The sequence below is a fragment of the Triticum urartu genome, chromosome 3A, assembly GCF_056163025.1.
Source record: "Triticum urartu cultivar PI428250 chromosome 3A, HENAU_Tu73, whole genome shotgun sequence".
Lineage (NCBI taxonomy): Eukaryota > Viridiplantae > Streptophyta > Magnoliopsida > Poales > Poaceae > Triticum > Triticum urartu.
Genome location: NC_141875.1, coordinates 457,312,499 through 457,338,298, shown reverse-complemented (window position 1 = coordinate 457,338,298; position 25,800 = coordinate 457,312,499). Strand labels below are relative to the sequence as shown.

General features: G+C 44.8%; 2 protein-coding genes across 2 annotated transcripts; one reads left to right on the top strand and one right to left on the bottom strand.

Moving 5' to 3' along the window:
• Nucleotides 1-5,368: 5,368 nt before the first annotated feature.
• On the top strand, nucleotides 5,369-8,330 carry LOC125544356 (putative receptor protein kinase ZmPK1). The gene has a single exon (XM_048708013.2). It carries the CDS (start codon nucleotides 5,423-5,425, stop codon nucleotides 7,958-7,960), a length of 2,538 nt encoding a protein of 845 aa, XP_048563970.1. The 5' UTR covers nucleotides 5,369-5,422; the 3' UTR covers nucleotides 7,961-8,330.
• A 7,849-nt stretch (nucleotides 8,331-16,179) lies between these two features.
• Nucleotides 16,180-25,208, bottom strand: LOC125544357 (P-loop containing nucleoside triphosphate hydrolases superfamily protein). The gene is made up of 6 exons (XM_048708014.2): nucleotides 23,788-25,208; nucleotides 23,241-23,381; nucleotides 21,419-23,153; nucleotides 19,907-20,130; nucleotides 18,115-19,055; nucleotides 16,180-17,951 (listed from the first exon to the last, which is right to left on the bottom strand). Exons 1-6 carry the CDS (start codon nucleotides 25,069-25,071, stop codon nucleotides 16,748-16,750), a joined length of 5,529 nt encoding a protein of 1,842 aa, XP_048563971.1. The 5' UTR covers nucleotides 25,072-25,208; the 3' UTR covers nucleotides 16,180-16,747.
• Between the last annotated feature and the right edge of the window lie 592 nt (nucleotides 25,209-25,800).

The window sequence follows — 25,800 nt, the reverse complement described above, 5'->3', positions numbered from 1 at the left end:
GCTTGCCACCTCGGGGTAGATCAGGTGGGATTCTCCTTGGAGTTAATTGTGAGACTCTTGAGGTGCTAAATGTTTTCTTGGGAGATTTCGCTGTTAAATTCCATGTTCGGTCTAAGGTGGACGGATTCAGATGGGCTCTTGTGGCCGTGTATGGCGCGGCACAGCCGGAACTCAAACAGGACTTTCTTGCCGACCTTGCCAGAATTTTTGAAGGGGAGACTCTACCCATTCTGGTAGGTGGGGATTTCAACATCATTAGAAGACGAGAGGAGAAAAACAATGATAATTTTGATGCCAGATGGTCCTTTATGTTTAACGCGATCATTGAAAATTTGGACCTACGTGAGATTGCGCTCACTGGTAGGCAATTTACTTGGGCAAATAATCTTCCTACCCCGACTTATGAAAAGCTGGATCGGGTTCTCACGAGTGTTGAGTGGGAACAAAAATTTCCTCTAGTGTCAGTGCAGGCAATGCCTAGAGGAGTTTCTGATCATACGCCACTTCTTGTTGATTCAGGTGAGGCGACTCACTTGGGCAATAAGAGTGTTTTCTCTTTCGAAAATGCGTGGTTTGAGAGAGAGGACTTCCTTGAGTTGGTAGCAAGGGAGTGGGCGGCTGAGCAAAGAGGTGCCTCTGCGGAGGAAAGATGGCAATACAAGATTAGACATCTTAGACAGTTCCTTAGAGGCTGGGCTAAGAATAATAGTGGCGCTTATAGACTTGAGAAGGAGAGACTTCTCAAGTTGATTGATGATCTTGACATTAAGGCAGAGAGTGTGCCTCTAGCCATAGATGACCGGGTATCTAAGAGAGAGGCTGAGGTCAGTCTGGCAAAGCTTCTTAGAGAGGAAGAAATGAAGTGGGCGCGTAGAGCAAAAGTACGCCAAGTGGTTCAAGGGGACAACAACACTCAATTTTTCCAAAACATAGGAAAAAGAAAATCATTCAACTTGAACAGGAGGAGGGAACGATTGTAGGCCATGAGAACCTTAAGCTTTACATCTCAAATTTCTATAAACAATTATTCGGGGCTCCAGTTGAGAATTTTGTCAACCTGGATGAGGACAGAGTTGATGACATACCTCAACTTCGAGATGATGAGAATGAGATTCTCACAGCCCCTTTTTCGGAGAAGGAGGTGTATGAAGCGATTGCTCAAATGAAAAACAACAAAGCTCCTGGTCCGAATGGTTTTCCAGCGGAATTTTATAAGAAGTGCTGGGGTATCATTAAAGGTGACTTGATGCCTATGTTCAATGATCTCTTTAATGGACACCTGCAACTTTTCAAATTAAACTTTGGGACTATTACTTTGCTGCCAAAGAAGGAGGGAGCGGTCCACATTGAGAAATTCAGGTCGATCTGTTTGCTCCATGTGAGCTTTAAAATTTTCACGAAGGTTGGCACAGATTGCGCATAGTGTGGTGCAACCAACACAGACCACTTTCATGCCAGGACGACATATCCTAGAGGGGGTGGTTGTCTTGCATGAGACCCTTCATGAAATCCACTCAAAGAAACTTGATGGCATGATCTTCAAAGTGGATTTTAAAAAGGCCTACGATAAAGTCAAGTGGCCTTTTTTGCAACAAGTTTTGCGCATGAAAGGATTTGACGAAGCCTGGAGAAAACAGGTCGAATCCTTTGTGCAGGGAGGGAGCGTTGGTATTAAAGTTAATGACGATATTGGTCATTACTTTCAAATGCTTAAAGGATTAAGACAGGGTGATCCCATGTCACCGATCCTTTTTAATATTGTGGTTGATATGTTGATTGTGCTTGTTAACAGAGCGAAACAAGATGGTCATGTAGGTGGTCTTATCCCACATCTAGTTGATGGTGGGGTATCTATCCTACAATACGCAGATGATACAATTATTTTCATGGAGCATGACCTCGCGAAAGCAAGGAACGTGAAGTTAGTTCTTTGCTTATTCGAACAAATGTCCGACCTCAAGATTAATTTTAATAAGAGTGAATTGTTCTACTTTGGACGCGCCAAGGAGGAGCAAGAAAGATATAAATAGTTGTTCGGGTGTGAATTAGGTGCGCTTCCCTTTACGTATCTAGGGATACCAATTCATCATCGCAAACTCACTAATAAAGAATGGAAATGTATTGAGGATCGGTTTGAGAAGAAATTAAGTTGCTGGAAAGGCAAACTTTTATCGTACGGAGGAAGGCTAATTCTTATTAATTCGGTGCTGACGAGCATGCCGATGTTCCTCCTCTCTTTCTTTGAAGTACCAGTAGGAGTACGGAAAAGATTAACATCTACCGATCCAGATTCTTTTGGCAAATTGATGAGAATAAGGCCAAGTATAGGCTCGCCAAGTGGGAGATGATTTGTAGACCAAAGGACCAGAGTGGATTGGGTGTTGAGAATTTAGAAGTGAAAAATAGGTGCTTATTGAGCAAATGGTTATACCGCCTTTCAGTGGAGACTGAGGGAGTGTGGTTGCAATTACTTAGAAACAAATACTTATACGCTAAGTCTTTGGCTCAGGTAACGGCACAGCCGTCGGACTCACCTTTTTGGAAAGGACTTATGAGGACGAAGGTTGCTTTCTTTAACAGAGTGACATTTAAAGTGGGGAATGGGCAACGAACTCGATTCTGGGAGGATACCTGGTTAGGGGGCACTCCATTAGCGTTACAGTATCCAGTTTTATATCACATTGCACAACGGAAAGAAGTTTCCGTTGCGTCTGTGTTGCAGTCCATTCCACTTAATATTCAATTTCGACGGGCACTTGTGGGTCCACGTTGGGATACATGGTTGCATCTTATGCGTAGGTTAATGGAGATTAATCTTTCGGATGCCAATGACACGATAAGTTGGAAGTTAACGGGGTCAGGTGTTTTCACGGTTAAATCAATGTATACGGATTTAATCAATACTGGAGACATCCCAAGGTCGGGCCATATCTGGAAAATTAAGGTGCCATTGAAAATAAAAGTGTTTATGTGGTTTGTTCACAAAGGTGTAATCTTAACCAAAGATAATCTAGCCAAACGCAATTGGGAAGGGAGTCAACGATGTTGCTTTTGTGACCAAAATGAAACAATTGAACATCTACTTATTAAATGTCCTATTGCTAGATTACTTTGGAGAACTATTCATGTTGCTTTTAACATCACTCCGCCAACTTCAATATCACAGTTTTTTCATGACTGGCTGAATGGGGTGGCACCTCAGACAGCTGCACAAATCAGAGTCGGAGCATGTGCGTTGCTTTAGGCGATATGGAATTGTCGGAATGATGTAGCCTTTAACAAACAAAACATTACTAATTTTTTGCAGGTCATCTTTAGAGCGTCTACATGGATCGGTACGTGGTCCTTGCTGAGCCATACGGACCACAGGGCGCACATGACTATTGGGTGCAACCGATGGGAAACGGCTGCACGGGATACATACAACCGATATGGATGGCGGTCCAGTAATAGGTTAGGTGTGTAGACATCTTGATCTATTATAGCCGGTTGTGGCTTTTTTTATTTTTGGCCGCGTGTGACATTTGTTTCTTCATGACCTTTTAAAACCACTTGAGGAGACTTTTGACATCTTTTCTTAATAAAATGGTTGTGTGCATCGAATGATGCAGAGGCTGGGAGTTAACCTCTTTTTCTAAAAAAAGATACCTATGTGCTTTATGTGATACACACTATGAGGAAACTACTCTTCATCTCTTCTGGGATTGTCCATTTTCCCTTAGCTGTTAGGATACTATCATGTTGGACAGGAAAAGGGGCATCAATGTGCTAGATGAATTAAGGATAATGGTAGAGCACCTTCCTGCTCAATTCATGATGGAGATTGTCATCGTGGGTTGCTGGAACTTATGGGTGCAGAGAAACGCCAAAATCTTCAAAAACATCACACCCTTGGATCAGTCATGGAGGATTCAAGTAAGAAATGGTTTACAGTTGATAGTTTTGAGGACAAAGAACAAGCACAAAGATGCTTTCGAGCAATTTGAAGTAAATCTGCTTTTGATTTATTTATGGAGTTCCCTAGAACTGGTGTTGGCTAATTGTGTGTTTTTTCCATTCCTTTATAAATATTTTAATTAATAAAAATTACCGTAGAACAATTGTTCTACAATCTTTGGTCCAAAAATATATCTTTAGTGATCTATAAACGCTCTTACATTTCTTTACGGATGTAGTATATATCTAGGAGCTAGCGAGCTATGTTCAGAGCAAGTGACACAAGCTACAAAGACAAAACCAGAAAAGAATTATAGGTACTTTAGCCGCATATAAGAAGTCAGAGCCCCTCGTGCAGCGGTGCAAGAACCAAACTCGATTAGTAACTTCGCTGGCATATGCATGACGACTTCTTTCAAGGGAATACGCACCACGCAAGTAAGATAGTACACCATTTTTAAAGAAAAGGTAAGATAGTAAGATAGTACAGACCGACACTCATACCACGAGACGAGATGCCCACGCTATTAGGTGAGACTCCTTTATTTAGGGAACTAGGCCAGGCACGGACGTAGCGTTTTCCGTGCCGTTCCCACGAGCCAGCCAAAGCTAGCTCCAAATACGGGTGCCACCCGCAGAAAAAGAGATCCAGATTTATAAAAGAAGTTAGAGGGGAATCCAGCCATAGAATATCTGGTTGAAATAACAAACCGATGCACGATAGCCATCAGAGATGACCACACGGGGCCATGTATGAACAGATGACAATGATTCAACCATTGTAGAAGACATTCAATTGCGAAGCTTGAAGACTAACTAAATTAAAGACCACAGTTATTGAGCAGCACTGTAATCGCAACGAGAGGGACATGGCCGAGTCAGTGGTCACCTAGAAACAGCACATGATGGATATTCATGCGTTCATGATACCCATGTGGACCGCATATGAAAGCGATATTTGGTGTAAATTCCTTGCCTCCACCTGCATTCGGCAGACCGTGGCACCATGCGGCGAATCCACCGAACAAGGATGGGAGAGGATTACAGCCCAGCACAGGCCAAGGGAAGAGACACGCAGACGCACACGCGTGCCAGCCAAGAAAATACCGAAGAAGGCCGAGCCGCCGCCGCCGCACCGAGATTGCTGCTCTTCCGCCGTGACGACAGCCGCTGGAGATGAAGCAAAGGGCCAGCGCAACTCTCAGTCTTCCTATCTTGTCCAGATCAGGCCAGTGGTTTTCTGGGTCAGAGAAAGTTACTACTCAAGATCACACACTGAAAACAGTATACGTAGATTCCTAGACCAGCAGACGCACTCATCACCTCCGTGGTCATAAACAAACAAATGGATAGTACTCCCTCCGTTTGGAAATACTTGTCCTAAAAATAGTTGTATCTAGAATTGTTTTAGTTTTAAATACAACCATTTTTAACACAAGTATTTCCGAATGGAGGGAGTAGCTCAGTACACAATGCTGGTCACGAGATGGACAGGAACCCCACTGAAAGAGCCCCGCAAAGGCTGCATAAGGAGCCTACTCCCCTGTCTGTCTGTCTGTCATCACCTCCAACAACCAGAAAGATGCCTAGGCTCTTCTTCTACCCAGTAGCCCTTCTTCTTCCCTTGCTCTCCACTCTGCTCTGCTCCTGTGTGTCCCCATGGCAGAGCACCATAAGCACAGGCACATCTCTGCAAGTAGATCGTGAGAAAGTCCTGCTCGTCTCGCCAGACACCACCTTCTCCTGCGGCTTCTACCCGTCCGGGAACGGCACCAACGCCTTCTACTTCTCCATCTGGTTCACGCACGCCACCGACAAGACCGTCATCTGGACGGCGAATCCTCGCTCTCCGGTGAACGGCCAGGGCTCCAGGATATCCCTGAACCGTGAGGGCAACCTGGTCCTCACCGACGTCAATGGCTCCACGGCATGGGAGAGCAGGACGAGCTGGGGCAAGCACACAACAGTGGCTCTCCTCGACACCGGGAACCTCGTAATCAACGACTCGGCCGGTAAGACCGTATGGCAGAGCTTCGATTTGCCCACCAACACCTTGCTCCCGACGCAGCGTCTGACGAGAGCAAACAAGTTGGTCTCCCAGTCCGATAGTTACCATGTCCTCTATTTCGACAATGACAACGTCCTACGCCTCCTGTACAACGGACCCGACATCACAAGCATATACTGGCCAAGCCCTGATTACAATGCACTGCAGAACGGCCGGACCCGGTTCAACAGCAGCAAGATCGCGGTCCTGGACCGCGAGGGCAAGTTCTTGTCGAGCGATGGGTTCAAGATGATAGCCTCGGACTCGGGTTTGGGGATCCAGAGAAGGATCACCATCGACTACGACGGGAACTTCAGAATGTACAGTTTGAATGCATCAAGTGGCAACTGGAGTATCACAGGGCAGGGTGTACAGCAGATCTGTTATGTGCATGGATTGTGTGGAAAGAATGGAATTTGTGAGTACTCACCAGCAGGCCGTCCCAGATGCACTTGTCCTCCAGGATATAAGATGGTTGATCCCGAGAACTGGGACAGAGGCTGCACGCCAACGTTCAGCATCCAATGCGGGCAACCAAAGGAGGATTTTCAATTCGTCAAGGTTCCTCATGGTGACTTTTACGGCTTTGATCTCACTTCCAACAAGTCAATCTCCCTCGAAGAATGCCAGCGGATTTGCTTGGAGAGCTGCCTGTGCATATCTTTCACATACAAAGCTGGAGAGGGTTTATGTTACACTAAAAATGTGCTCTACAACGGCCAGGTCTATCCATACTTCCCAGGAGACAACTACTTCAAACTTCCTAAGAGTGTCAGTTCAACATCTCCAGCCGCCAATCATCCTGGTATTACCTGCAGTCCGGAGAGATCCAAGGTTATGGTAGTGTCTGCAGATGCATACATACAAAACTCTGACAGCATAAGCTGGGCATACTTCTACATCTTTGCTGCTATATTAGGGGCAGTTGAATTGCTTTTTATCATGACAGGATGGTACTTCCTTTTCAAAATGCACAACATACCCAAGTCCATGGAGGAAGGTTACAAGATGATAACAAGCCAGTTCAGGAGGTTTACGTACCGTGAGTTGGTTGAAGCAACAGGGAAGTTCAAAGAAGAGCTAGGGAAGGGTGGCAATGGAGTAGTTTACAGAGGAATACTCGGAGACAAGAAGGTTGTGGCGGTAAAGAAGCTTACAGATGTTAGAAAAGGTGAAGAGGAATTTTGGGCAGAAGTAACTCTCATTGGGAGGATCAACCACATGAATTTGGTACGAATGTATGGGTTTTGCTCAGAAGGCCAACACAGGTTATTAGTCTACGAGTTTGTGGAGAATGAGTCATTGGACAGATACCTTTTTGATGGCAGAGGCACTGAAAGACTGCTCTCATGGGGTCAACGGTTCAAGATTGCCTTGGGGACAGCAAGAGGCCTTGCTTACCTGCATCACGAATGCCTCGAATGGATTGTCCATTGTGATGTAAAGCCAGAAAATATACTGCTGACACGAGAATTCGAAGCCAAAATAGCAGACTTTGGACTATCCAAGCTCTCTGAGAGAGATAGTTCTAGCTTAAATTTTACTCAGATGAGAGGCACAACGGGCTATATGGCGCCAGAATGGGTGATGAATTTGCCAATCGATGCAAAGGTAGATGTTTACAGCTTCGGAGTTGTGCTTCTAGAGATTGTCACTGGGAGTAGGGTTTCCAGCGGGGTGACAGCAGACAAAGATGAGATGGACTTGATGCAAATTCCCAGTGGGGCAACAGAAGGCGGAGAAGAGATGGGGTTCATGCAATTTGTTCAGGCGGTAAAACAGATGCTCGCTAATGGGGCTGACCTGGATATGGTGGATGCTAGACTGAAAGGGCATTTCAATCACAAGCAAGCAACAGTTATGGTGAAGATAGCTATTTCATGCCTTGATGAAAGAAGCAAGAGGCCAACAATGGATCAAATTGCTAGAAATCTCATGGAATGCGACGATGAAGACTATCATCCTGCATACTTTTGATGGCATCTTACCAGAAGCATGAAAGCAGGCTGAACAAGGCATCAGAAGAGAAAAAAAAAACAGCTATGCCATTATCTATGCAGTGTATACCTTATGTCATGAATTGGGAAGATTAGATCCATTCTCCAGATTTTCTGCATTGCCTTATTCAAATTGTGGTTGGTATCCTCACAGGCTGCAAGGCTGGTAGGGGGGAATTAGGTGAAGCGCGGTATTTTCTTTTATGTTTGTATGACAATTTTACTCATCATGATATAACTGTTTTGATAATGGTCGGTTCAAATTGGATCAATTAGTTTGATAATGCGTTGCGATATACTGTGTCTGGTATAAATTATTTATAATGCTAAAAGAGTTAGAAGTCGGTTCATTGAGCTCTGCAAGTAGTAGTTTCTAGATATGGATCTGCAATAGAATAGTGCATTATGTTCTTCCATACCGGTTGCTTTTACTTTACAGTTTCATAAGCCAGTAGCCAGGGAACATGATGTAAAGTCTCAGGCACTAAGCCAAGATTAGCAGTGCCAAACTTTGTTTTGTAATGCTGTCTATCACTAGTGGGCTGCCAGGTTTATACAAACTGACTTAACCCCCCTGTACCGATCCTGCACTCTATATATAACACCATGAAGTATAGGCTGTTGTAATTTTGCGGCACATAATAAACCATGTCGGTACGATGCAGTATAGGCTACCAGAGATGGGGCAAGGGATGTCATGAAGCTATGTGTGAGAATGTTGTAATGTGTGAGACCTAACTTCTTGAATTATGTGTCATTTTCGGATATTTTGGTCTTTTGAACATATGAAGTGACTTACAAAATTCTTGACCTAAGTGACTTATACCATATTTTGATGGCTAAATGCTTCCAAAAAATGAAAGTGCCCAGAATTATTTTTAAAAATCTAAAAAATGAACAATGCCCTTGTATTCAATCTGGGAAAATTTCAAGAAGTTTTTTCGAACAGGAAAAAAAACTACAAGCAAAATTCAAATTCTGGAGCATTTTGGGTAAAATTTGGCCAAAAAAAAGGTTTCCAGGAAAATTCCAAAAAATTCTCATAAATATCCAATCTGGGAAAGTTTCAAGAAGTTTTGCCAAACAGAAAAAGAAAACTAGAAGAAAAATTCAAATTTAGGAGCATTTGGGACAAAATTTGGCCCAAAAAAAAGTTTCCAGAAAAATTCCAAAAAAATCTCAAAAATCTACACTACCCTTATATTCAATCTGGGAACGTATAAGAAGTTTTTCCGAACAGAAAAAAAATAGAAACAACTTTCGCAAAAAAAGAAAGAAAAAAATAGAAACAAAACTCAAATTCAGAAGCATGGTTGGCATGGCGGCTGACTGGGCTGTTGACCAGTCAGACACGGTTAAAAACCAGCCAATGGTTGTTTCTTGTCCGGTTTTGAAAGTTTAAGGTTGTAAAATAGACGGTTCATAGTTCACGGTTGTATATTAGAGTTTGAGCGAGAAAGGCCCAAAGATGGCAACCAAGAGGGGGTTGATGCACACTTGTCAAGGTCCAACGAGGAATGCCACACAGCCTCTCGACTTGTCAGGATGACACTCCTTGGCGGTGGCACGAACGGTACGGCCACATCAGCTGCAGATGGCACATCAATATAGATGGTTCGAAGCCTACCACCTCTGTGACACCTGCATCCTCACCAAGCAGCCGCATTCGTCTTTCCTGCTTCCTGGCGAAGGTAAAATTAAGAGCAGAGCATGAGAGTGCTCTGGATTTGGTCCATGGCGACCTCTCTGGCCCAGCCCACCAGCAGGTCCCGACAGCAAGCGTTTCTTCCTTGTCTACGACCACAACCGCTTCAATGGCTGGTGTTATTGGCAGCAAAATGTGCGAAGCGCCGATGGCAATCAAACGCTTCTAGGAGGTTGTAGAACTCAGAAAGTAGCAACAAGTTCCGAGCTACAAACCGACTACGGTGGTGAGTTCATGTTGATCGAATTCAACGACTATTGCACACATCAAGGTGTGTAGAGGCATCACTCCACGCAGGTGTCACACTCACCGCAGCAAAGCGACGTCAGCGAGCGGCGGAATCAAACCATCGTGGCCACAGCATGCAGCATGCTCAAGCAAAGCAGCATGCCTACGAAGTTTTGGGGCGAGGAGGTCTCTACGGCCGTCTTTCTCCTGAGCTATGCGCTGACATAAGCCCTCGACGAAAAGACGCCGTCCAAAGATTGGCATGGCAGCCAGGAAGCCGGTGGTGAGCTTTCTTCGCACATTCAGTTGTCTGTTCATGAAGAAAGTGAAGCCATTTCCAGGCAAGCCCGAAGACTGGCAAACCCATCGTCTTCGTCGACTACAAATCGGGCTCCAGGACATACAAGATGTTCAATCTTGTATCACAATGTGTGCACGTTGCACGCACTGGCACACCGGCCAGTTCATCCAATGTGTCATCCAATGTTCCTTTTGCGTGTTACTCTAGTTCAAAGAGCATTAAAATTTAAATTTTCTTTAGGATACAATTGCAGTTAAGTTGCACAGGAAAGTTTCTCTAACTCAGAAGTAAAGCTATTAGTTCTTGCTTCCAAATTCAATCAGAATAACACAATGTTTCCTACTAGTTGTTATGCTAACTTGCTAAGATTTTGTAAGCCCATGTGGATTTAGTGCAGTTACTCGTCTAGCAAAGTGCAACTGACACAAGATTTGGAGAACAGCAACACTTCAGAAATATGAAACACGATCTTGATTTGGTGCAGTTACTATTCTAGCAGAGTGTTGCGTATAAAAAGGCTATACCTTTATCTAAATTTACAGAAACATCCCATTGGTATCGTCGTTTCGTCTTGCAAATAGAATGGCTTGTTCGACAAAGGTACAGCAAAAACACCAGTGTTGAAAGAAATAACTACAAAAAAATAGCCATTTCTTGTATGTCTTATTTTGAAACTTATCACAAGATTGCGAAAGTAAGAATCTAATACAAAAACTACTGAGATGATAAGCTAAAACTTACTTGAATTTAAGGCACTCTTCTCATGGCACTAGCGATTCTCCTTCAACCTAATTTGCTGGCCTGTTAGATAAATCACACATTTCTCCTACCATGACAGATATGCAACCATATTGTCCAACCTTCTGTAGGTAGAAAAGGCTGCACATATCTGCCAAAGGCTAGAAAAATTAAACATCATTAATCATGTCATGAGAAATCTGCACCCTCCATTGTGTCGTGCAATGCTTTCCAGTTTTCACATGCCATTTCCCTTCTCACTTTGAAAATAAAGTACACATTGTCCTAATCATATCTGTAATGCCCAACAGGCATCACTTAAGCTGAATTGCTATGCTGCAGTATGAGTAGTTTTCTTAATCAACCCAAATGATAAATACATTCTGCTGGTAGAAAAGCTGGAAGGGCTTTAAGCTTTATTTATATTTTTTTAAGAATACGCAGGTTTTTCCATTATTAGAAGCAAACAGTTATACTGATGATCCACCATAAGGCGCAACACCCTTACACGATCTTTTTTTTTTCAGGAAACCTTGGGAATGTAGTCAGAAGCATTAGTTTGTTTCACAATAAGGTCTAAAGGTTGTGCTCCCTTCGATAGATACCTTATTCCACTTACCTCATACAAGTTACAACCCTCACAACCTGGTTTGCAAAATATCAGATTATAATTACACAGTTCATTCAGAAAGAGCTGCAAGTCATATAGGAAAAGATAAAGCACCTGCCAAAAAACATTGCTGAAAATTTGCAGCTACTTTCTTGCATCAAGAAGAACAATAACTGGGGTTCCTCAATACATATTAACTTACCTAGCTAGTTTAACTTTGGTTTAAGAAAGCCAGTGCCGGTGATAGCTCAAGACAGCTCAAACCCGTTCAAACAGAAACAAAGCAAGTGGACAACATGAGAGGAACATTACAGGCAACTGTAGATTGTGGTAATACACATAGTGTGAAAATGTTGTGGACATGAGTACGTTGCCTCAAAGCAGCATCACATGTATTGTGGCCGGCCAGCCGGCAAGGTGTACAATTGGCACGTGAGTTCTGTACAGGTAAGAGACGCCGAATGATATCCAAGCAAGGAGTTGGCTAGGAAGAGTTCAGGAAGGAGACGACTTGAACTAGGAAAGATGAGATAACTTGAACTAGGAAGGAGAGGCCCAATGATATTCGAGCAAGGAGTTCTGCACATATAGAATTCGGGACAGTACGTATTAGGAAAGTATGGATTCAGATACTCATATTAGAGGGTTTCCTAGTTAGAGTACAACACCCTGGGTGTCAAGTTAGGAAATATTATACTCCCTCCGTACCATTTGAACTGTTAAAACGTCATACATTATGGTACAGAGGGAGTAGTGCATGTCATGTAAGGTTTGAGAATCAAGCAAGAACAATAAATCTACGGTAATGTTAACTGGCTGATGTTCCCTGGGAGGGAGCTCCAAGCGAACACCCCTACAGCCATTGGATCATGATCAAGCGGTGGCAGTTTTCTTGGAAAAATTGCCTTCTACACAATAAACTGACATGCTCTTCTGAAGAAACTGCCATCTTCACATAACTTAAACTGCCAGGAAAAACGTTTGGAAATGCCAACCCTTCCCAGCGAACGTTCCCCAGCTATTGGGGTCCTAAATCTAATCTATAGTTATTCTCTCATTCCAATCTATCTCTAACCAGTTCCTCACAGCCATGCCATCTGGCATATTCAGAACGGTAGTTATCCAGTTGTGAATCAAGGTTCCCAACAGAAAAATAGTCAGTAGTCTAATTGACATATTGCCCAGGCAAGTTCACTATCAAACCCAGTCATATAACCAGGAGGCACGAATGCATCAGGGAGAAAAGAAAAATAGCAGTCTGCTATAAGTTATAATCAGGATTCAAAATCCAGGAATAACAATGTAGTTAGTAGTTACTGCCTTCCCTGGTTATCCCAGTCAGTGTCTCTAGTACATCGGCCACTGTTAATCTATATTTGATTCAAATCCCAATTTCAATTTGTTTTCAAAGAGACCATCTGCAAACCAGACTGGCCACTAGCTGGATAATATCTGGCTCGTTTATGTCTCCAGACCCAAAATATGGCTACACGCTGCTAGTAATCCTGACCAGTATTTGCACAAGTACTAATTCAGCGTCTGAAATCAGTCCACTTAACAAAATTATGAAGTGATCCTAATAGCGTAGGCAAGTTATATCCTACCTCGCAAATCGCAGCTACCCCTGGTCCAACAAAAAATACCCAGTGGAACTTTCTTAGCTTCGAAGAGATAAGGGCAACTCCAACGCACGACGCCAAATGGACATCCGTTTTGTCCGGATTTCGTCCGTTTGGGGGTGGCAATGGGGCAGTGTCCACCCGGATTGTGGATGCGCCGGGCGTGCGCCCAACGCGCGGCCGCATCTGGTCCGCCTGCATGCAAATTTTTGAAAGCAACAAAAGGTGTAGCTAATGCCAGCGGCCGCGGTTGCGGTTCACGCCAGTACATGCCGGCCGGCAACAAAGCCAGCGGCCTACAGAATGGTCACCCTCCAGTTTCACGCTGGCAACAAAGCCAGCGGCCGGCACACTAGCCAGCGTTCAAAATGAACATGTTTTTGACGCCAGCAACAAAGCCAGCGGCCAGCACACAAGCCAGCCTTCAAAATGAACAAGTTTTTGGCGCCAGCAACAAAGCCAGTGGCCAGCACACCAGCCAGCCTTCAAAATGAACGGCCATAGTCCACGGCCGAGGTCTCACCTAGTTCAGGCTGTCTCGGGCAAACATCTCCTTCTGCCGGTTCGCGAACCAAGCCTTCCTCTCCAGTGACATGTTCTTGTCGACACTCATGATCGCGAGTGCCACCTCTTTTGCTTTGGTGTCGGCATTGGTGACCTTGATCTTGAGCTTCATCAGTTGAGCAGCCTCCTCAATGCAAGCTTCCTCTTCGCGGCCTCCTCCATGTCAAGCTTCTTCGTTTGGAGCTCTAGGTATATCTTCATTTGCTCCTCCTCTCCTCCCTCACTTCCTTTTGACTCATCATGCCTTCCAAAGTTGCTTGCAAGGCCATGGAAGCCGCATCACGCTTCTCGTCGGCCTTCGAGCTGGTCTTGCCCCTCGGCCTCTTGAGCAAGTCTCCCTCCTCAGCCCCGGCCGCCTTCCCTCCTTGTGAGCGGCATATTGGTCTTTGAACATGGGGCAATCTTTGATAAGCGACCAACAATGCGTGAGAGTAAATGGCTTGTTCTTGTGTCGGGCCTTGAAGGCTTCCAAAGATTGGAATGCCTACACAATCAAAGATGTGGTCACAATTGTAACATGGGAGGACACAAGATGCATGAAACATAAATGGCGTGCCAAGATGAAAGGACACAAGATGAAAAAAGAGAGGTTCATACCAAGTCACCGACGCCTAGGCCACTCACGAGATGGGCTTCGACGTTCTCAAGCGTGATACAATACTTGTTGCACTCTTGTTGAATGAACCCCCGTCTCTTTTGGATTGAGTTGATGTCGCGGGTGCTCGCAAATTGGTAGGGGGCAAACTTCTTCGCTCATGAAAGGTTTTGTAAACTCTCATCCAAAAGACAGATCCTTTTGCTCGGCACCTTTCATGGGATCTTGGCCTATCTCCATCCAACTCTCGCAAATTAAAGTGTCCCCCTCTTGGGTGTATGATCCCGTGTGAATGCTTTGCCTCTTCTTTTGTGCTTCGGCCCTTTGGGTGAGCTCATCGATAAACAAGGGCTCCTCCGCAATGTCGACCTCTTCTTCCTCATCTTCACAATACATGTCATCATCTTCATGCCATGAGTTGCCATGGCCGTCCTCATCTTCATCATGGCCGGCGAATTGGGTGTCACCATATTGGCCGCGGGCATCCTGGCTTTCGGCCGTGGCGGGATCGAAAGCTTGGCCTTGACCGTCGACGTGGAAGGCCTCACCACGGCCCTCGAAGATGATGTTCTCCATGAATGCGGCGTAGTCAGGGTCATCGACTATCGGCGTCGGCAGTGGCATTTCAACGACAACTTAGGGGCGCCGGCCAACCGGCCATGTTGGTCGTAGGAATCAACCGGGCCTGCTTCCTTTGCGTCCCGTCGAACGGCTGGCTAGCGCCGCTGTACCCCGGCGTCACGTTGAGGTCGATGAGGGCTGCGGGCGTGGCCGGCGTGACCACGCTGCCGTCCGGCGACATGGAGAACCGGGTCTGGCCATGGCCATGCAGTGGCGGCACACGATACACGGGCGTCTCCGGCGTGACGGACGAGCTCGGGGACCGGTACTGCGAAGGACGAACGGTCGACGTTGCTAGCCGCGGCCATGGCAACGACCGAGAGAATGGCCAGCGAGGGCCGACACAACCCTAACATGAAGAGGGCGTGCGCCTTGGCGACGATGGACTCCTTGTCGTCGGCGTCGGCCTGGTGCTGCGCGGCTCGTGACTTGGCGGCGTAGCCGGCAGCAGCTTTCTTCTTCGCCACCTTTGGCAACCAGTTCCTCCTCTTGGTTGATTCGGCATCGAGCTTGGTGAGCTCCACCGGTGTGAGCTCCGACCACGGCTTCTTGGGAGCCTTCTTCGCCGAAGGGCATGCGGCCGTGGCCGGGTCGCCGAGATTCATCGGGGTGCCGGCCATGGAGGAGGGAAGGGAGAGGGGGGGCACGGGAGGGTTTTGGGCGAATTGGAGGAAAAGCAGGCGGGGTGTGTCTCCGACGGGCGGGCCAGGGGAGGACAAGGGCACGCGTCCCGCCTGTCCACGCGCTATCCATTTCGACGCAAGCGCGGCCAAAATTTGGGTCGGGAATGGGTCGAAAGCGGACCAAAAACAGACATTCGTCCGTTTGCTCCCGCGCGTTGGGCCGCCTTTTCTGTCTGTTTAACCCCAAACGGACGCGGCCGGACCATTTAGGGTCATGCGTTGGAGTTGCCCTAAGCCATGGTCAGGTATAACCCCTGACACAATCAATGTACTGCATTGATATGGCAGGTAACTGGCACGGTGGCAGTATTCACACTTGGCCTGATATTGCAACCTAACCATTGCATATAAAGGTTGCCTATGGGATTCTAACCCATCAGTCATTGTTTCCATCAAAGAACATCTGGTAGAGTTTCTTACTGACAGCTAAGGTTCACTGCTTTCTCTATGTTGTTAAATATAGTGTTATAGTCATCACCAATCAACAGATAATGTTAGTAATTATTTCTGTTGCCAAACATTAACTCCACTGGAATAACGAAAAACAGCACTCTTAATTTCACTCATGTCAGGATAACAACAGACTCACAATTATACAGAACTATCATGCTGAAAGCTATTTGCTCATTACAAAGCATACCAGCGAATCGGTGAGCAGTCTGAATGTAACACCCAAACCTGCTAATATTTGTCACCCTTGTTTCATCTTGATCATTTAATTGAGTTGTAATACATAATACAATGAGATTTGAGAAGGCATCATCATTCATCTAGTTCTACAGATTCCAGCATCAGTAACAGCAGTCCTTGTCTACAACAGAGGCACTTAATTAACAGAAGATCAATTGCTCCACTTCTCTTCAACCAATCCATATCCCACAACGACAACGCAAGCCCGCATTCCCCTGCCAACCATAACCGATAAAGGAGATTTATTTGCAGAAGGCTAGCGTGAAGTTGCATCGAGGATGAGAAACAGAAGACTTGCTAATCTTTTGGTATGTACAGAACTGGAAGTGGGTCAGCTCAGAGCAAAAATCCTAAACCGCGGCATCTTTAGCATTGGACAACACATTGTATTTTTATCTGCCCGCATGATCACATCAACTGGGGATCTGAATGAGCATAGAAATCGTTCCAGGTAGAGAGCAAACACATAGTGTTTTAAAGCTGCAATGAAGTGTGGTCCCTGCAGTGAGATCTTGTGGCATCAAAACACCATCCTTAAAGAAAAAACTTAATGATTGTCCACATAGAGAATGCCTCTCCTTATTACTGGCTTCGGCCTCTGCACTGCTTTCCAAGTGACATGTACAATCCCTTGAAACAAAACTAACATCACCCTGACAAACACAATGCTCTGAGATGATTTGCAGATAACGCTTTTTTCCAATTTCTTCTTTACAGCCAACTACACCTTGAGAGCTGTGCCATGTTCTAACTGTTGCTAGTAGTTTCAGTGAGCAAGATGAGAGAATGTCATGCATATCATCAACGGTTAAGCAATGCTTATTAGGCCATACTGAATTTGAAAGAATATCATGAGACACCTTATAAACAGCATGGAAGCATGTGGAGCAACATTCATATAGACATGAAGATTTTGGAACTGAGAGATTATTTATGCTATCTTGCACTTGACCATTAATCGGATGACCTGACCCAACATCATTAAGAGGAAAGCTGGTATGCAACTCATTACCACTGCCATGAGATTCAGAAGACATCGTCTTCTTTGGTACTTCTACATTGTCCATAGCAGCTGGGCATGCACTTGAATTTTCTGCCCTTTGCATATTATTGAAATCTTCAACAGATTCAGAGAGGCTTTCAGATCTTTGAATATCTGGCTTGCATTTTTCTTTACCATTGGTTACTCTGGACATTTTCCAGCCGTTGTTTACTCCATCAGATCCTCCATCATTTATTACTGGATCTGCAGGTGTAAGAGCACTTTTGGGCGCATCGGGTGAAGCAGAACAGACAAGATCTTGTTCCACTGCATCCATCCTGGATATAGATGTCAAATGATCATTACCAATGTTGCAGACCACACTATGAATTTCAAGTTGGTCTGGACCTTGGACTGCCTTGTCATGCATCTCACTAGGACAGGAAGCAGGGCCAACCAGATGGTCGTGTGACTGTTGGGCTGAATTGTCTTGGACCTCGGTAGAGCCGCCAACAGGACCAGCCAGTACATTGCTTTCTGTAGCGTAACTGGTACTTTCACACTCTCTTGTGCATGACTTTCCTAGACTTGCTGTCTTTGTACCTAATGCTCTTGTCCTAGTGTCAGGATGTAATCTGTAGATGAAAGCAAAAGGAAGAAAACAAAAGGTCAGTAAAATTCGTCACAGGATCAGCAATATTAAGTACCAACATGATCTTGCTGGCCTAGCACACCTGACTTAAGAAAGAAACAATACTAGCAATCAATAGAAACATAAGACTGATTCGTCAGGCATACCTTTGGAAGGTGTACGCCCAGCTGTTCACGATGTCATCCAGATATGCTACTTGAGATAGAATATGGAAGTACCGATATCGACTTTTCTTTTCCAAAATTTTAATTCGGATCTGCTCAACTAACAGTTCCAAGACCTTTCTCACCTCAGCACAGACTTCCATAACAGATTCATAGACACCTCTATATGCTAATAAACCAACAGCAACCAACCCTCTCACACAAAGGGACTTCTCCTTGCCCTTAACAACACTGTGTCCTTCAGATAATGATTTATTGGATGAGGTACTGCTATGTAATAAACAGGAATTAAACGGCCAGCCTTTCCATGGTCCATTTATATCAGTGCAGGGGCCTTCCCGCAGTTTTGAGGTAACCCAACAGAGTTTAGAGAACTGCGGGTGCTGCAGTATCTGAATTCCGAAGGCAATAATAGAAAGTGCTTCATTGCCCTTCATAGTTCTACTAGAAGGATTTCTTGAGACACTCTCGTGAAAATCAAGTTCCTCAGGATCTTCCTCTCTATCTTTCACATCAGATGCTGATGGCTGTAGCTGAACACTGCATGTGGCCAGCTTTGTAGGATATGAGGGCCGTTTGTCAACATACAAAGAAGACTTCGCCAATATGATGGATTCCTGGTTCTCACAGGATTTTGATTTATCTGGTGCACTAATTTCCATGGGAGAAAAGACTTCTTTCTGATCATCACGACTGTTATGAGCTCTGTCATGCAATAATTGAACATGATGCTGAATTAAGTCATGTGATAACCGCAAAGCGCATGAATCGAGCACCTCGTCCCAGCTAATAGAGCTGTCAACATTCACAGAGAATCTTGGTACAGTGTGTTCTGAAGAACTAAGACATTGATCTACAACATGTGTGCTGAAGAAATGCTTTACTCCGCATGGAAGATCTTGGAACTTCAGCTCACTAGTGGCCTGTAAGTGAAGTATCAGCTACATATCCCATTTATATATAATCAGGTCAGCTAATTACCACTAAATCTCAAGTCTAAATAGTAATGGGCAATCGCCAATGGTGAAAACATTCACCGTGTTCAACATGAATATGAGATGAAAGATTAACCAGCAAGGCAGTAACAAATGAACCAACCAGCTCTTTATCATTTGCACAAACAGACCAAATAACAAATACATAACTGAGCACATCACTATTGTTGCTATTAAGATCCGTGGGCGAACTACTGCTATACAATGTTGCACAATTGAATTTGAGCAATCACTCCCAGCTACGAACTACTTGCTACTAACTTCTAGAGCAAATTTGGGGTTAGTTTGGCAATGCAGTGGCTTTTAGGTTACGGTTTTGTTTATTAATTCCAGATATGCTCAGTAATCAACTAAGAGCCATAGCAGAAATATTTTACAATGATTGGTAAAGATTCTCTCAACTAACTATATGTTGCAGCATGGACTGATCACAACCTTTATGTCATTTTAAGTTTGTGTTGTAAGGCCCAAAAGCATGATTTAACAAAGATAAATACAAAATATCCTTTTCTTAATAACAGTTTTAGTTGTTTTTAGTTTAGATTATCATATAGAAAGAAATGCAAACAAGGTGATAACATTGCATGACTAGAAATCCTCAGAGGCGTACTCATCATGTTAATGAACTTAAATGCAGTATTTTAGCCATGAACTTACCATGCACATTCCTTTGTGACATTTTATGGAGGACAGCACGAAATGCATACATATATACAGAAAATCTCAAGCAAAAAGGAAGTCAAAAGAAATATGGCATGAAGAGTGGAGATGAAGCTTACCAGAACACTTATGGATACAGATGCTGATAATGAACCCATCTGATCAACCAAAGTATTCCAAACTTCTGAACATTTTGGCATGCTTTCAACTGGCGAGGAGGCCAACTTGCTTGTACCCATGTTGTGCCCATGATCTTCTGTTTCCTGTTCATGGACCGTGTTGACTGCCCACAGATCAATTCTAGGCATGTAGATTATGCACCTTCCAAGGTGTAGGCCTTTCACTGGTCAAGGAAAAGCAAAAACAAACTATGGTTACTCACTTATATCCATTGGAAACAAATGAAAGATACTAATAGAGTACTAGATGGATAGTCAATAGATCATTGGACATCAACTAAAAGAGGAATCAGGCATAACATAGTTTACCTATATATAAAACCATAAAGGCACTCTCCTCCAGGAACATAAGTTACTGAAACAACATTACATTGATTGCCTTTGGAATTTGGATAGTGTGACAATGGCTTCTAAACTCACATGATGTGGCCAAAAGAGGATAATGGTTCAGCTAAACTAAGTCTGCTAATTTACATCAGGCCAGATATGGGTTGGCAACTTGGAATTAAATTCAATCTATAAAGAATCATCATTGCTATGGTGCATCAATCTTCAGTGCATATATTCAGTAACTTGGCAATGTGCAGCTCAACTGAAATGAATTCAACCTCAAATGGATAAAACAACTTGAATTGTCCAATGTAGATACATATTAGCTACATACTCAACTCGCTTTCTAATATGTGATGAACACTTCACAGGAAAATGCAACTTTGATCAGTGGAAAGATCCAACACCAGGTGCATGACTATCTTCATATAGCTAATTTTCTTGATAAAACAAGTTTTTTGTTTTTACTACGTGTCAACTGCACAGTGCTTGCGAAAAGTCGGTTGGTTGTGGATGACTGGCTGCCCATATCAGATAAGATTAGCGCATGCACATCAGTAAAGCCCAATAAGATAGTTCTCTATAATGTATTTGTCTATTTAAATAGACTCCTGAATACATGACTGAAGGTTACATCCAGGAAAGCTCCTACTTTCTAAGTAACATCCAAACCTGTTTAGACAAGACAGAGTATGTTGTTGCGTTATAACTGCAGAGAATACTAATCCAAAGTCATGGCAGAAAATGGCAGTGTTCTCTATGCTGCTACAGTTACTGTGCAGCCAGCAACAGTAGCACCATGAAAAGTTCATAATGACAGAATCTGCTTGCAAAGTTAACAAATTTAAGCCTAAAGGAAGTTGTTGACTTATCATCGATTCTTATACAGATAACTCCTGAGTGAGCATTAATTTCACATACTCACGAGTCACCTTTTTTAGATGGTGGAGATTTTATTCATCCCCAGCCTCTGTTACATGCATATAGACAGTACAAAATGAAAAATAAAATACACAGGCAAAGAACATTAACACTCAAGATACAGCAAAAATACAGACGAAAAGTTAACTGGTAATTTCTTAGTCAACATTTCAGAACTAAATGGAAATAAAAGTAACTTACACAGAATTTGTGTCAATCCATTAAGGATGTCACCATTTCCCTCCTGTGCCATAGTTGCAAGATCAAGCTTGTGTATTACAGTCTGACCCACAAAACCATGAAGAAGGCAACGGACTAGATGTTGTTGGCCTGATCTGGGTGCTCCAGCAACTAAAGCTCGAAAACCTGTTAACTTATATGCTAACCCTCCTTTGTTCAGAGAACAGGTGGAACTCAACCTGCGGTCATCGAACTTCTCATGTTGTTTGTTTTGACTTAACAACATTGAACCATGATTTCCTAGTTGAGATGCTGTAAGACCATAGCTTGACAAGATTGATACAATTTTTTTTCCAATATCTTTCTGCTGTATCAAAGAGGGAAGATAGGAAGACCAGAAAGTGTGAGGTACATTGTTCTTTTCCATAGACGAAAACACCACTTCCTTTATAGAGGAAGATGCCTTCAGAAGAGACGAAGGTAACCAGATCCGTTCATCCAAACAGAGGGAAATAAGGAGATGAAGTAATGGTTTAAGAAGGCATGGTAAAAGATAGGAATCAATAGGAGCGGAAACTAGATCATTTGCAGCAATCCCTGCTTCCCTTTGTGAACAGGGTGGGGGAGCTGCTGCAAGAGCAGACAGCCAATCCCTTTCCTCCACGTCGATTGATGGTAGAGGAAGTCGTCCATGTTCAGTTCCTTTCTCAGCAAAGCGTAAGATATCTTGCAATGGGCAAGTCCTTTTCAGAGCATTTAATGCAGCTTGGGTACAAATTGCCTGCAAATCAGCACCAGCGTATCCAATAGTTTGGCTTGCAACAGCTGAGAGGAATGTGCCTGAAATAGGACTAGGCCAGTTTTTTGTGTGTAACGAAAGAATGGCAGACCTAGCCTCTAGGGTGGGGAGCGGGAAGTATATCTCACGATCAAACCTTCCTGGTCTCCTAAGTGCAGGGTCTATAGCATCAGGACGATTAGTAGCCCCTATTACTATAACGGAGCCACGTGATTTCAAGCCATCAAGTAACGAGAGCAAAGTCGCTACAACTGAATTGTGCGTCTGGTCTTGTTGTCTGGATCTACAAGGTGCTAAACCATCCATCTCATCAAAAAATATGATAGAAGGTTGGCATTTTTCAGCTACCTGGAATAGAAGTCTTAACTGCCTCTCAGCATCCCCAACATACTTGCCCAAACAATCAGCACCTTTTCGAGCAAAATAAGCAATCCTTCTGTTACCCTGAGAGCATGCCCCTATTAGTGCCCGTACAACAAGTGTTTTACCAGTACCAGGATGACCATGCAGCAGAACACCTCTTGGTGGTGTAAGACCTAAAGAGCTAAAGAATTCAGGATATAGAAGAGGGAGTATCACCACTTCTTTCATGCTCTGAATAACATCGCTAAGCCCAGCAACAGATTCCCAACCACGGTACGCCTTGTCATTTTCAGAAGAACCTCCTATGTAAACAGGTGCAATCCTCAAAAGATCTCTGTTTAGCCTCTTCCCCTCACGTTTCAAGAACTCTTCATCTTCCCCACAGTTCTCTAACCATTTCTCTTCAGCCTCTATATCCTTTCTCCATGCATCATGTGACAACTTTCTGATATTGGCCTTCATCTTCTTTACCTTCATCTTCCTGAGTAGTTCAGCATATTTATCTCCTTGAGGTTGGAAGAGATGTCGATGATCATTACAAGTTATAAGAAACTTCCGGTGATCAAATATGCAGGCTTCTGTTCGACTACAAGGCTACAGAATAGAGATGGAGAGATGAATAATACATATTAAAGAGAAATAATAGAATGATGAAGCGCAGCCTAAGCATAAAGTAATTACCAAATGGTAGGTTTTTGGACACCGGTCGACACGGCACCCAATAGTTGCTCCAGGTCTGCCACACCGACTGCACTTCAGAAGCCTTCCACGGCAAAGTGCTGCCCTTACATTTTTTAGGCACCCCAAACCAGCAAAGTAAACCTAAAATTTAACACCAAAAAAAAAAAAATCTCAGCATCACTAACATGGTGTATATGGATGCATTCAACTGTTTTTATTGGCAATACATTCTATTGGAATTCAGTAAGTAATCCACAGCAACCAATGCTGATCCATAACCAGTTAACCATGCAGTGGAACATACTATTTTCAGGAAATACAATCATGGTGATAAAGAGGGGGTTATTGAGGAAGTGAGCCTAACTAACTTGGGTGAGGCCATGAGAAGGTGGATGTACAAACCCACAACCTAGGACATTGCTACATGCCTTCCTTTTTTTTAAATAGAGCTAAAGAACAGCAATAATAAGCAACAGAAGAAAGAAGTAACTCAACATACACATTCAAACAAACACATAAGAATTTGAAACGCATTGCAGGAACTGACCTCGGGACTCCAAACTGCACAATTCTGATGAACCCAGACACGGGCAATCCCAAATCTATCATGTATTGGACCCAGTAACCTTCCGAGCCATCCAGGATCGTCACTGAACCCATCCCATATATCATAGTTGGGCTCCTCTGAAGGCATGGCACCCTCATAGGCTTCATTCTCGCTGTCAGCAGTATCATGCAGTGCAATCTTGGGTGGTCTCCCATCAGTCCCTCCTCCACATAGCCCACACCTCCTTCCTTCTTTAACATCTACAACTCCTCGTTTTTCATCTGAAACTAGAGATTTTCCGACTCTCTCGTTCAGAGCCTCCTCAGGCAACACTATATTTGGGGCATCCATCTGTTCATCCTGCTGGACCTCTTCCACTTGCTCATCAGGACCATCAAGTTCCATTGGCTGCTCATCAGGAAGGTTGCTCGCTGCAATCTGCCCATGGTGCACATAGAGCTGCTCATTCCCCCCTAAATTGCCGAACTCAACCTCATCAGTATTCTCATCACCATTTTCTCCTTCTAGTACAGGTGAATCCAACTGTTCAGGTTTCTCTTCACCCTGCAAACTATCCTCCTCCCCCATTTCCTCCATGTTGCCTTCGTCTAGATCAGTTCCCGCACCAATTGCTTCTTCCTCCTCGTCATACTCATCACCTTCCTCCCCTGCTCCTTTTTCCTCACCTTCCTCTTCTACTACAGTGACACCCTCAACAGCCTCGTGAGTTTGTACACTAACATCGATGGTTAAATTGATCTCCCCATCTCTGATTTCCCTCCCACGCGATGACAAACCTCCGCTCTCCTCGCCCCCCTCTTCCTTAATCCCCTCCTCAACTTCGTCTTCATCTTGGAACCACAGGGTCCTCACTCGCCTCCCCGCCCCGGCCTTCCCCTTTGCCCTATCCCGCAGCCGCGAGCGCCACGCCGCATTTCCCCCGCCGTCCTCCTCATCCTCCTCGCCGTCCACTACTCGGGCAACCGCCTGGCCCCGTGCCCTACCCTTGCCTCCCCTCCGTGGGCTCCCACTGGACCCGGCCACGCCCCCGCCGCGGCGGGGCCTCATGCGGCGGGGCGAGGGGGCCGGCGAGGTGTCGAGCGTGACCGGCGCGCGGCGTGACCGCGTGCTCCGGCGGACGGACTCCGGGTCGGAATCCTCGCCGCCGCCCCCCGGGGGAGGCGTCGGCGCGACGTCGCAGATGGCGTCGAGGCGTTTCTGCTTCTTCCGGCAGCGGGGTGAGGCGGCAACGCCGCGCCGCCGCTTCGGCATCGACGGAGGCATCTTGGGGGAGGGGGGAGCGATCGCAGACCGCGTGCTAAGCGAGGGTTTTGGGGGTCTCGCTCGCTCAGCCTCCAGAGTCCAGACGGCTGTGGGTACGGCGGCGCGGCCAGTCGAGGGGAGGGTTACGGGGAGGGCAACTGATGTCAGTCTCAGGCACAGATTTACAATTACTGATAGGTGGGTCCCATGTTTTTCTGGGCTCGTCTGTCAGTGCGGCTAAGGCCAGGGAGCGGGTGATGCAATGCAATGGCTCTTCCTGCGAATTTTGCATTTTGCAAGACGCCCTGTCAAAACAAAACAAAATGAACTTTTTTGAGCCTGTGAGTTCGGAATGTCAATGGCGACGACGGAGGATTAGAGCAACTCTAGCACATCCCCTATATCCTCGCCCGGACCATATAATTTCCACGGTTTTACAGTATTTCACATTTTTACGGCTGGAACAAGTCTGTTAAAAGTCAGCCAGTTCTATAAATATTTTTACAGATGTCCCACGAATCCGCTCGTCCGCCGCTACCTAGGCATGGGCGGCCCGGCCCGACAGGCCTGGCCTGAAGCTTGATGTCTGGACCGGGCTTAGGACTCACTTTCCAGACCACAGCCCGGCCCGTAGCCCAGGAAAAACTCGACAAAACATGATTTTCAAGTTTTTATATAAATATAGGCATAGAATTATAGTATTAATCTTCGAAAACATGATTCATTGACTCGCGTTCACTGTTTTGATAA